Source organism: Anomaloglossus baeobatrachus, chromosome 3, assembly GCF_048569485.1.
Source record: "Anomaloglossus baeobatrachus isolate aAnoBae1 chromosome 3, aAnoBae1.hap1, whole genome shotgun sequence".
Lineage (NCBI taxonomy): Eukaryota > Metazoa > Chordata > Amphibia > Anura > Aromobatidae > Anomaloglossus > Anomaloglossus baeobatrachus.
The window spans coordinates 419,588,990-419,601,821 of record NC_134355.1 but is presented as its reverse complement, the minus strand read 5'-3'; the positions used below and the strand labels follow the sequence as shown (position 1 = coordinate 419,601,821).

The window sequence follows — 12,832 nt, the reverse complement described above, 5'->3', positions numbered from 1 at the left end:
CTCAAGAAATTTCTTAAGAAAAATCATTTTTCTAGTGTGAACATAGCCTTAAAGAGACAACTCTGAAATACTCTACCTAGGTAGTGACTGCTAACAGGACAGGTGTGCCAAGATGGTCATTAACAATTCACAATTGCATTTCGGACTCCTGAATGATATACATCAATCATTCATAACATTAAAGCCACTAACAGGTGAAGGAGTACGAGCTCGTGCGCACGTTGCGTCGTGCCACTGCAGAAAATTCTGTAGTGATTTGACAGCTCATGTGCGATTAAAATTGCTGCAGAAACACTGCGTAATGGATGCAGTGTTTCTGCAGAAAAAATGGCGATATCATGCGCTATGGATGCTGCCTCTACCATAGACCGAGTCGGAGCAGCAACCAAAGCGCACAGAATAATTGACATGGTGCATTTTTAAACGCAGAGATTTTGACAAAATTTTTGACACTCAAATCGCTGCGTTCAAAAAAGCATCGTTCTCACGGACTATGCACAATCTTCATAGATTGTGCTGGGGAGGCAGGACACATAAGTTTTGCATAAGTTTTTCCATGCGACCTGTCCGGTTTTTCACGGATGCGGCTTGATACTGAGCATGCGCAGAGCAAAAAAAAACGCATCCGGCGGCCAGATGCGGTTTTTGCAGCAGGACGCCGCATCTGGCGTCCATAGGCTTGCATTGTGAATCGCGCCGCATCGCGCCACGGTTTTTTCGTCGCACCAAAAAACGTGCCAGGCAACGTTCCATCCGGCCGCCGCATGGGCTAAATATGCCGCATCAGGCAAAAAACGGACGCAACGCAAGGCCATGCGGCACAATACGGCGCTAATGCAAGTCTATGCGGGAAAAAACGCAACCGGCGGCAAAAAAAAACGGTTGCGTTTTTTTATGCAGAGTGCCGTGTTGTGCCGCATGGCAAAAACCGGATGTGTGAAAGCAGCCTTAAAGTATCAAAGCCTCTTTGACCATATTGTGAGTACCCAGTGAGTGTGTCAGAGCATATCCAAAATGCCATGTGCTTTTGGAGTGTTCCTGGTGAAACAGCGCAGGGTCATGGATGACCAAGGCACTTTGAATTTCATGAGAATCGAATGCTTGGCTGTCTGACTCAGTCCCAAAAAAAGAGCTAAATGTTTATTGCTATGAAATAAAGGTTTCATCAAATCATGACTTTCTGCATATATGCCGTATTTTTCGGACTATAAGACGCACCTGACCATAAGACGCACCCTGGTTTTAGAGGAGGAAAATAGGAAAATAAAATTTTAACCAAAAAATATGGTCATGACACACTGTTATGGGGCGAGGATCTGCTGCTGACACTGTTATGGGGGTAATGTCCCCAAATTCTCTACTAAGGTACCCCATTCTGATAAGGATCCTCCTGCCTTGTATATGATCCTGCTCATATACCCCCCATCCTGCTAATAATATACCCCCCATCCATCCTGCTCATGATATACCCCCATCCATCCTGCTCATGATATACCCCCATCCATCCTGCTCATGATATGCCCCCATCCATCCTGCTCATGATATGCCCCCATCCATCCTGCTCATGATATGCCCCCATTCATCCTGCTCATGATATGCCCCCATCCATCCTGCTCATGATATGCCCCCATCCATCCTGCTCATGATATTTCCCCATCCATCCTGCTCATGATATGCCCCCATACATCATGCTCATGAAATGCCCCCATCCATCATGCTCAAGATATGCCCCCATCCATCCTGCTCAAGATATGCCCCCATCCATCCTGCTCATGAAATGCCCCCATCCATCCTGCTCATGATATGCCCCCATACATCATGCTCAAGATATGCCCCCATCCATCCTGCTCAAGATATTTCCCCATCCATCCTGCTCATGAAATGCCCCCATCCATCCTGCTCATGAAATGCCCCCATCCATCCTGCTCATGAAATGCCCCCATCCATCCTGCTCATGAAATGCCCCCATCCATCCTGCTCATGAAATGCCCCCATCCATCCTGCTCATGAAATGCCCCCATCCATCCTGCTCATGAAATGCCCCCATCCATCCTGCTCATGAAATGCCCCCATCCATCCTGCTCATGAAATGCCCCCATCCATCCTGCTCATGAAATGCCCCCATCCTGGTAAATGGCGTGTATCCTGTGGCACAGGAAAAAAAAATAAACGTTTATACTTACCCTTCCTCACTCCCTGAAGCAGCGATCTCTGTCTCAGCTGCAGTGCCGCTGTGTGGAGCCGTCACCGGTGTCTGCAGCATCGCGTCTTCCTGTCTGTGCCGGCGGTAAGCTGATCGATTCTGGTGGATACTAGCGGTGCGCACAGCGATGACGTCATCGCGGTGCGCGCCGCTAGTGTCCAGATCAGCTGACCGCCGGCACAGACAGGAAGACGCGATGCTGCATGGGGGCGGCTCCACACACGGTGACGGGTGAGTACACTGATTCACTGCACCCCGCGCTGATAATGATGCACGGGGGGCAGTGAATACAGCCGCACATGATCACTCCAGGCTCCAGGCTGTAGTTGCCAGGGGGGTGATCACGGCCGGCTGCTAATTATGCACGCACCCCCCCCCCCCCCGCCCATCACCCCGCTCTCCTGTCAGCGCCGGTTTCGCTGAGAGATGATGGGCGGGAGGATGGGCGTGCATATGTAATGAGCGGGCCCACGTGGTCACGGCAGGCTGTTACAGCCTGCTCGTGCCGCCGATGACCCGCTGCACCGCGGCACCCTCATTCCCCGCAGCCTTATAGTCAGACCATAAGACGCACCCCCCACTTTCCCCCAACATTTGGGGGGAAAAAGTGCGTCTTATGGTCCGAAAAATACGGTATGTAGTATTAAAGGGAATCTGTCAGCAGGTTTTTGCTATACTGAACAAAAATATTAATGCAACACTTTGTTTTTGCTCCCATTTTTCATGAGCTGTACTCAATGATCTAAGACTTAAATATTAAATATCTTAAATATTGTTGACAAATTTTGTCTAAATCTGTGTTGGTGAAAACGTCTCCTTTGTGGAGATAATCCATTGGCCTCACAGGTGTGGGATAACAAGATGCTGATTAGACAGCTTGACTATTTCACAGGTGCCTAAAGGCCGCTTTACACGCTACGACATCGCTAAAGCGATCTAGTTGGGGTCACGGATTTTGTGATGCACATCTGGCCGCGTTAGCGATGTCGTTGCGTGTGACACCTATTAGCGATTTTGAATCGTTGCAAAAAACGTTCAAAATCGCTAATCGGTGACATCCCCCCTAAGCTCAATTATCGTTGCTGCTGCAGATACAATGTTGTTCGTCGTTCTTGCGGCAGCATACATCGCTACGTGTGACACCGCAGGAACGAGGAACCTCTCCATACCTGCGTCCCTCCTGCAATGAGGAAGGAAGGAGGTGGGCGGGATGTTCGTCCCGCTCATCTCCACCCCTCCGCTTTGATTGGGCGGCCGCTTAGTGACGTCGCTGTGACGCCGAACGAACTGCTCCCTTAGAAAGTCACTAGGCAGGTAAGTAGTGTGACGGGTCCGCGCGATGTTGTGCGCCACGGCAGCGATATGCCCGTGACGCACAACTGATGGGGGCGGGTACGCACGCTAGCGATATCGGTAACGATATCGCAGCGTGTAAAGTGGCCTTTAGGCTGGCCACTACAACACACAGCCTGATAAGTGATAAAGGCCCTCTAAAATGTGCAGGTTTATCACACAGCACATTGCCACAGATATCACATGTTTTGAGGGAGCGTGTAATTGGCATGCTGACTGCAGGAATGTCCATCAGAGCTGTTGCCCATGAATCGAATACTCATTTCTCTACCATAAACCATTTCCAAAGGCGTTTCGGAGAATGTGGCACTACATCCAACTGGCCTCACTACACAGACCATGTGTAACCAGACCAGCCCAGGACCTCCGCATCCAGCATCATCACTTCCAAGATCGTCTGAAAACAGCTACCCGGACAGCTGCTGCAACAATCGGTTTGCATAGGCAAAAAATTCCTGAACAAACTCTTAGAAACCGTCTCAAGGAAGCTCATCTGCATTCTCATCGTCTTCATCGGTGTCTTCACCTGACTACAGTGCGTTGTCATAACCGACTTAAGCGGGCAAATGGTTACATTTGATGGCATCTGGCATCTTGCAGAGGTGTTCTCTTCATGGAGGAATCCCAATTTTCACTATACAGGGCAGATTGCAGACAGTCAAATGGTGGTCACAACAGATACTGACTGGTGTTCTGACTTTCCAGTGTGAGCAAGCTGCTACTAAGTGGTGGGGGAGGGAGTTACACACATTAGCTGAACTGGTCTGTGCTCCAGCTGTAGTCGATGTTAATGCCCTGCTGATAAAATGTTGATGGCATTGAAACTGCAACACAGCCTGATAAGTGATACTGTGCATCGCTGAATTCGTGCTCTCCAGACCTCTGTTGTGCTGCTCTCAGATTGAATAGCTGAAACCTGCTGACAGATTCCCTTTAAAGAGAACCAATCACCAGGATTTTCATATATAACCAAAAACCAGTTCTATACTGGCACTATCATGCTGATTCTCTACATACCTGTTGTAATCACCTCAGATGTTTAGGTTTTGAAATCCAAGAAAGTAAAGTTTATAAAATCGTCAGCTGCTTGAGTGACAACAGCTGAGGAGCAGATAATACCTGGGGGAATATTCATAGTTATCCCCTCCCCCTGCTAGAATTAGCATAAGTATCATACAATCAACGTAATTAATCACTTCTAGGACCTGTGGTGACATCATACCCATGTGACCAGAAGGGGTGGGGCCTCAGCCAGCAAAGCTGATATTAGGAAGCAACATTTTCCTATTCGCTGAAGCCCCCCCTTGTGGTCACATGGATATGACTTCCTGGAAGTGAAAAGTTACATTGATTGTATAATACTTATGCTAATTCTAACAGGGGGAGGGGATAACTATGAATTCCAGCCAGTTATCTGATCCTCAGCTGCTGTCACTCAAGCAGCTGCCGATGTTTTAAACTTTACTTTCTTGGATTTCAAAACCTAAACATCTGCGCTGACCACTAAAGGTATGTATAGAATCAGCCTGATAGTGCCAGTATAGCACGGGCTTTAGGTTATATACGAAAATCCTAGTGATTGGTGCGCTTTGAGTGGCCAGTGTCCAGGCTGACCCCAGTTGACTGCTGAAAGCACATTTGGAAGAAGATGGTTGGCCTGGTCTGATTTTTTTTTTTTTATGTCGTATGGAATGATGGGCATGCGTGCATTGCTTACCAGATGCACTATAGGAAGAGAGCAATATAAGGCACATGGTTTTAAAAGGGTTTTTTTACTTTACGAAAAGTGTATCCCAAACGCTTTTATAATACCAAACATAACAAACAGAACAAGTTCTCATGCTGCTCTGGTCTTCGTGCTTTGGCGGCAGTGGCGACTTCATGTTGATAGCTCATATCACCGCTGCAGCCAGTCACTGAGCTTAGAGGCTCTGTCGCTATAGACCTAACAACCCCCTATAATGTCATAACTTTGACTAAGCACATACACAAATATCACTTCTAAATACATAAAAATGTGCCAGATGTTTTCACTGCTTGATAGTACTGAGATGTAGTTCTGCCCCACTTGTGTGAGAGAGAAGCAATGTCTGAATGAATGCTATTTCAACTACGAACCAGCTAAGTAATTTCCTACTCCTTGCTCTTCTAGATCACGATGAGCATTTAAGAAGGGCCAAGCATCAACCTGTGTCTATTTCAGCCTTCTTTTAAGGAGATTCCATAGGAAGCGGACTGACTGCCGTCCATTGCTTGCTTTTATTTATTCCCTGTAGATGCTTCATGACATCTAGTAAAGTTTCAGTTTTAGTTTCTAGTTATTGTGAAATCTTACTTATTTGTAACAATGGCTTCTGAAGTATGAGTTGTATTATCTTGTAGTAGAAACTTGTGCTTCTGACCACATCTGAGTATTAAGGAGACATTTGACATTCACTAGCAGCACTGTTCGTTCCATCAACTGTTCTCACAGCTTTGTACATGTGAGTGGACACTTGCTTTCTTGGGAGGATGTTCCAATATTTACTATTTTGTCTTTAACCCTAGAACACATACCTGGGGCCTCGCGGGTCTGCTAGGTTACTTGTTTTCTATGGTAGATTTCTATGGTTGCGCGTTCTAGGGTTAAACAATACTTGTGTGAGAGAGCAAAAAGTCCAAAATGGCTAGACTAGATGTAATACATAAAAGACATACTACCTGCAAGCCGTTTCCATCTACATATCCGATTCTTTAGAAGCATGACGTCTTTGGTTCTGCTTTGATATGGGTGAATTTGCAAACTTATACTGAATACATCCTGTTGATTTTCTTTTATATTTGGATTTCAGATCGTAAATCTGCCTGTATTGAAGATGAAGAGTTGAAATTATTTATAGATGTAGACTGTGTACATACAGAGGCCATCATGTCCCCTATGCCAGAAGGATTAACCCAGCAGCAGGTAAAGCATTGCTTTTTATTTTTGCATTTACTGTTAGGTAAACTGGTTGATGTAATTCTTTATAGAAGTACCCATTTCATTGACTATTGGACACGTAACCTATGCATACTGCTATGTGAGAAAAGTACAAATGTAAAGCCTGCTTTACACGGGACGACCGATCGTGCGATTTCACTATCGATCGTACCCGCCCCCGTCGTTTGTGTGTCACGGGCAATTGATTGCCCGTGGCGCACAAACTTGTTAACCCCCCGTCACACGTACTTACCTCCCGGGTGACGTCGCTGAGGGCGGCGAACATCCACTTCCTGAAGTGGGAGGGATGTTTGGCGTCACAGCGACGTCACGCGGCGGATGCCCTATAGAAGCGGAGGGGCGGAGATGAGCGGGATGTAAACATCCCGCCCACCTCCTTCCTTCCGCATAGCCGGTGGGAGCCGCGGGACGCAGGTAAGCGATGTTCATCGTTCCCGTGGTGTCACACGGAGCGACGTGTGCTGCCACGGGAACGATGAACACGCGGCGCCATGTTTCAGAAACGATTTTATGAAACCTAGCAACGAGTACACGACTCACGATTTGTGAGCGATACTGCGTCGCTAGGAGGTGTCACACAGGCAGACGTCGCAAGCGACGCCGGATGTGCATCATAAAAACCGTGACCCCGACGGATCTATCGCACGATAGATCGTCTCGTGTAAAGCACCCTTTAGAATTCTGTCTTACGAACTACTCTACAATATTTGTTGATACTGCCATCTAGTGGATAATCTAGTCAACACGGTAGATAAGCAGGAGGAACATTACTGTATGTCAGTATGATTCTGGGTCAGGTAAGCTAAAGGTCATGGGTCTGCATGAAATTAATCCCATCTGCAGCTTTCTTGTTAAAGTGCAAGGGAAGATGAGTAGAGTCATTTATACTGTAGTTTTGTGAGAAAAGATTTGGTATAACTTTTTTTTTTTTTAGTCGCCGATCCTATCCACGACTGCTATTACTCCGTACACACTTCTACAAAGAAAGCTGTCAATCACTAGTGCACTTTAATGGTTACAGGTTCTCTTTAACCCCTTTCCGACATCTGCTGTACTTGTATGGGGTGAGCCCACCCCATACCTGGCACATAATGTCTGTGAGAGCAATGTTAACAGTGCTGCGGCTTGGGGTTGCATAGTTTTATGTCGTTTGCCTCAGGATGTGATTGCGGGGGCGCCGCTGGGTTGCTATGAAAGCCAGGGGTCTAATAAAGCCCTCTGTGGCTGTCATCACAGAGCCCTATTGAAACCAAGCTGTCATTCTTACTTTATACAGAAATACTATGGTACTTCTGTATATAACTCAAGTGATCAGATGATCACAGATTCAAGCCCCCTAACAGAATAACGAAAACAGTAAATATGAAAAAAAAAAAAATAGCAATACATGAAAGTTTGAATCGCCACCCTTTTCCTCCATTAAAAATTAGCATTAAAAATGCAAATGCAAAATTGGAACTTGGCCGCAGTGGGAGGGTGTGAAAGGGAACCTAAAGGTCCCCCATGCCCTCCCACCCACCAGCATTTATATATTTATTACTAAATGCACTGCCTAACGAGCCCTTTATACTGCCTGACACCTAAACACATATTAAAAAAAGTTCCTTATAAAGTTCTTTTTCATATGTAAATTATCACTTTGACTAGTTGATGGGATGTTGGTTCCCCAGACTAGTTGGCCCTCTGTGCGTGTTATCACTTCCCTGTGGGTGTGATAACATGATTTGCAGAGAGTCGGTGTCATCACCAGCTCTCTGCAAATCCCGCGCATGCACGCAGCTTTCTTAACTAACATCATTGCTCCTCTGAAGTCGAGTATATGCTTCCCGGCTTCAGAGAAGCACTGCGCATGTCTGGAACTGAAGATGGTGAACATGTGCAGTGCCTCTCTGTAGCTGGAAGCAAACACCCGTTAGAGATGCAATGTTGTTATTGAAGAGAGCTGCGAACATGCGTGAGATTTGCAGAGCGCTGGTCATGATGCCGGCTCTCTGCAAACCTTGTTATCACGCCCACAGGGGAGTGAGACCATGCAGAGAGGGCCTACTAGTCTGGAGAACTAATGCCCCATCAACTAGTCGAAGGGCTAATTTACATATGATAACAGACTTTATAACAGGCTTTTTAGACAGGGTATTTGGCAATAAATATATAAATGCTGGGGGGTGAGATGGTATGGGCGACCTGTCAGGTTTCCTTTAAGTTCATACGGTGTCTGGTGTTTCTGTTTTCAGACCTGCTGTAATAGTCAATGCTAAACTTTCCTTCTTACAAGCTGAGACTTCTCTATTTCTTGTATAAATGTGCTGCCCTGAGTGAGAGCACAATACCCCTCTTGAATACATCAATCCCATTTCCATATCCTGCATTATTCCTGATACCAGGGTACAACTTTCCATGCTGATTGGCTTTCTGGTAATGTCAGAGATTCCTCCTTCTGTGTGGAGCTCATTCAGTCACTCCCCGGCTCCCCTGGCCGTATAACACACTGCTTTGTAATACTGCCTTTTCGAGTGTGAGCAAGCTGAATGGAGAATGAGGGCTTGTGGGAAGTTGTAATGTTCCAGCTCATATCCTCCTACAAAGCTCCATCCCCCTCTGTTAGATTGTGAAAAGAAATCAGCAAAATCACTGCAGACCCTGTTCTCACGAAGGCCTAAAACCAGAGTGTAGAGCAATCAAATATTTAGTCACTGATTCATCAGTGGTTCCAGCCAAGGGCGGACACAAGATAAAGCGGGCCCCTATGCAAGAACACTATATGGGCCCTTTGCAGCCCAATAATGGGTCTGACAGGAGCTTCTTATTTCTTTGGAGGTAGTGGGCCCCTTACCTTTTGTGGGCACCTGTGTGGCTATTAGGCTAATATGTCTGTTATTGTCAGCTGCCACATAGGCATAAGGAACATTCGACTAGCTCTGATGTCCATAATAGTATTGTCCAGGCCTGCTTTGTCCTCCGACCTGTACGTAGTATGCCTAGAAAATACTTTTCTACAAGTCCAATTAGTCAGAACTAGTCAATTGCTGCTTATGTCCATGTGGCGGCTAAACAGTGCAAGAAGTATGAAGGCGGAAGAGGTGAGCTGTGACCAGCACCTATTGTGATTGGGGATCATACATTCTGTACTGTTGATACAGAGGTCACCTGTCATTCTAGTCCTGTGATAAATACCTGCTTGATGTACAGCTAAATTAACAGGGCTTCTATTAACTATAATGACATTGCCCATTGTTTTTTCTAGGTTGTTAGAAGATACATTCTTGGATCAATTGTGGAGAGTGAAAAAAATTACGTTGATTCGTTAAAACGAATTCTTGAGGTACTAGAACGTTTTTCTAAAGCTTGTTAAATAAAGTGCCATGGTATAATAGAAAAGCATAAAAAGGCTGAATTTTAAGCTGTAATATTCTATGACTTGTACTTTTGAAACATTTAAAGGGAACCAAACATCAGGTTTTTCGTGTATAAGCTGCAGCCAGTGCAGTACTGGCACTATCAGGCACATTGTGTACATACCATCAGGGTGCAGCTCGGGTGTTTAGGCAGCGAAATCCAACTTTATATTGTTTGAAAATTCGTGCACTTTTTGATTGACGTGTGCACCTCTGCTGCTAATGTCCGGGCGTGTTATGCACGTGTTCCCCGCCCCCCCACCAGCCTGTTCCTCCCTCTCTCCTGATGTCTGGGCGTGTTATGCACGTGTATCCCCGCCCCCCGCTGCCTGTTCCTCCCTCTCTCTGGCTGTATTTAAATTTCCCTCTTCAGTGACATGACGTCGGAGTTGGCGCTTATCTCCGGCTGCATGTTACTGAAGCCCGCTGTACCGTGCAGCCGGGTGCACGAGAGGGCGGTGCATGCGCCCTCGCTTCTTCAGATCCCATTGTGACCGCGGGAGCGTGTGCGGTTACAACAGGACTGGAGATCAGCTGACAGGAGGACGCGATTGCTACGCTACCAGCACAGCAGGCGCCTAGGACACCGGGGCTCAGGTGAGTTCACAATGCTGTGTGTGCGCCCCTGCGTTGACCTGAGCTCACCTTCTGAATGCCAGGTCACCGCAGGAAAGCACTCACAGCTGTGTGTCTGTGCTATGTGTGTGTGCAGTGTGTGTGTGATTCTGTGCAGTGTGTGTGTGTGTGTGTGTGTGTGTGCGCAGTGTGTGTGTGCAGTGTGTGTGTGTGCAGTGTGTGTGTGTGCAGTGTGTGTGTGCGCAGTGTGTGTGCGCGCAGTGTGGTGTGTGTGTGCACGCTGTGTGTGGTGTGTGTGTGCACGCTGTGTGTGGTGTGTGTGTGCACGCTGTGTGTGGTGTGTGTGTGCGCACGCTGTGTGTGGTGGGGGTGTGCGCACGCTGTGTGTGGTGGGGGTGTGTGTGTGTGTGCGCGTGCTCTGTGTGTGGTCTGTGTGTGCGCACGCTGTGTGTGGTGGGTGTGTGTGCGCGCACGCTGTGTGTGGTGTGTGTGCGCGCGTCAGCTGTGTGTGGTGTGTGCGCGTATGCTGTATGTGGTGTGTGCGCACGCTGTGTGTGATGGGTGTGTGTGCACGTGCTGGGTGCGTGTACGCACGCTGTGTGTGGTGGGTGTGTGTGCGCACGCTGTGTGTGTGTGTCCTGAATCCAGGCCTGGCATTACTGGAGTTTCCTCCGGTAGGCAGTCCGACGCTGCACTGAAGTTTTTTTATTTATTTTTTTTTTTTTCAGATGATATTGGATCCGGATTGGACAGCGCGGGACCCTTGACCCAGGATTACTGCGGAGGGGGGTTCTTTATTTCATTAAAGATGGAGTCACTAATTGTGTTGTTTTATTAAAAATATTTTTCTGTGTGTTGTGTTTTTTTTTATGTTTACTAGAAATTCATGGTGGCCATGTCTAATATTGGCGTGACACCATGAATTTCGGGCTTAGGGCCAGTTGATAATATACACCTAGCCCTAACCCCATTATTACCCAGTGAGCCACCCGGCATCAGGGCAGCTGGAAGAGTCGGATACAGCGCCAGAAGATGGCGCTTCTATGAAAGTGCCATTTTCTGGGGTGGCTGCGGACTGCAATTCGCATCTGGGGGGCCCAGAAAGCTTGGGCACTCTGCATTGCGGATTCCAATCCCCAGCTGCCTAGTTGTACCTGGCTGGACTCAAAAATTGGGCGAAGCCCATGTCATTTTTTTTTTTTTAATATTTCATGAAATTCATGAAATTAAAAAAAAAAAAAAAAAAGGGCTTCCCTATATTTTTTAGTTCCCAGCCGGGTACAAATAGGCAGCTGGGGGTTGGGGGCAGCCGGACCTGTCTGCTGTACCTGGCTAGCATACAAAAATATGGTGAAGCCCACGTCATTTTTTTGGGGGGGGAGGGGCAAAAAATCCTGCATACAGTCCTAGATGGAGGATGCTGAGCCTTGTAGTTTGGCAGCTGCTGTTTGCTCTCCTGCATACACTAGTGGATGGAGTATGCTGAGCCTTGTAGTTCTGCTCCCCCTGCCTCTCCCTCCAGCATACAGTCCTCCATATAGTAATGTGCCCCATATAGTCGTCCGTATAATCTAATGCACCTCATAGTCCTACATATATTATAAAGCGCACCATAATACGAAGTGTCTGAAAACTACTACATGGGGCAACAGAACCTATTCCCAAAAAACAAAACAATTATTTCTTCGGCGCTCCATTGGGAGACCCAGACGATTGGGTGTATAGCTACTGCCTCCGGAGGCCACACAAAGTATTACACTAAAAAGTGTAAGGCCCCTCCCCTTCTGCCTATACACCCCCCGTGGGATCACGGGCTGCTCAGTTTTCAAGCTTTGTGCGAAGGAGGTCAGACATCCACGCATAGCTCCACTGTTTTAGTCAGCAGCAGCTGCTGACTATGTCGGATGGAAGAAAAGAGGGCCCATACTAGGGCCCCCAGCATGCTCCCTTCTCACCCCACTCTTGTCGGCGGTGTTTGTTAAGGTTGAGGTACCCATTGCGGGTACGGAGGCTGGAGCCCACATGCTGCTTTCCTTCCCCATCCCCCTGAGGGCTCTGGTGAAGTGGGATCTTACCGGCCTCCAGGCTCTGAGGCCGGGCTCCATCCACAGACCCGGAGATCCTGCTGGAATGGAGCGGAGTATCGTCAGGGACAGGCCCTGCAACGTTAAGGTACTCTGTGTCCCCGTACAGTCTATGCACAGACACACTCCAGCGTTGCTGGGTGTGTTAGTGCGCCGGGGACAGTAGCGCTGCGCGCTTGGGCTTTACTCACTGCAGCTTAGCTGAGTGAGTTTATGTGTCGGGAACTACCGCGCCAGCCGC

The 12,832-nt window shown here is 47.5% G+C and overlaps 1 protein-coding gene across 6 annotated transcripts in view; it reads left to right on the top strand.

Moving 5' to 3' along the window:
- ARHGEF10 (Rho guanine nucleotide exchange factor 10) overlaps nt 1–12,832 on the top strand; it is a 291,401-nt gene that overhangs the window by 127,814 nt on the left and 150,755 nt on the right. For all 6 annotated transcript variants that reach the window (XM_075340320.1, XM_075340323.1, XM_075340321.1 and 3 more), the window contains 2 exons: nt 6,388–6,500; nt 9,781–9,858. In XM_075340320.1, coding sequence (XP_075196435.1) covers nt 6,388–6,500; nt 9,781–9,858 — 191 coding nt within the window. The remainder of the gene's footprint in view (nt 1–6,387; nt 6,501–9,780; nt 9,859–12,832) is intronic.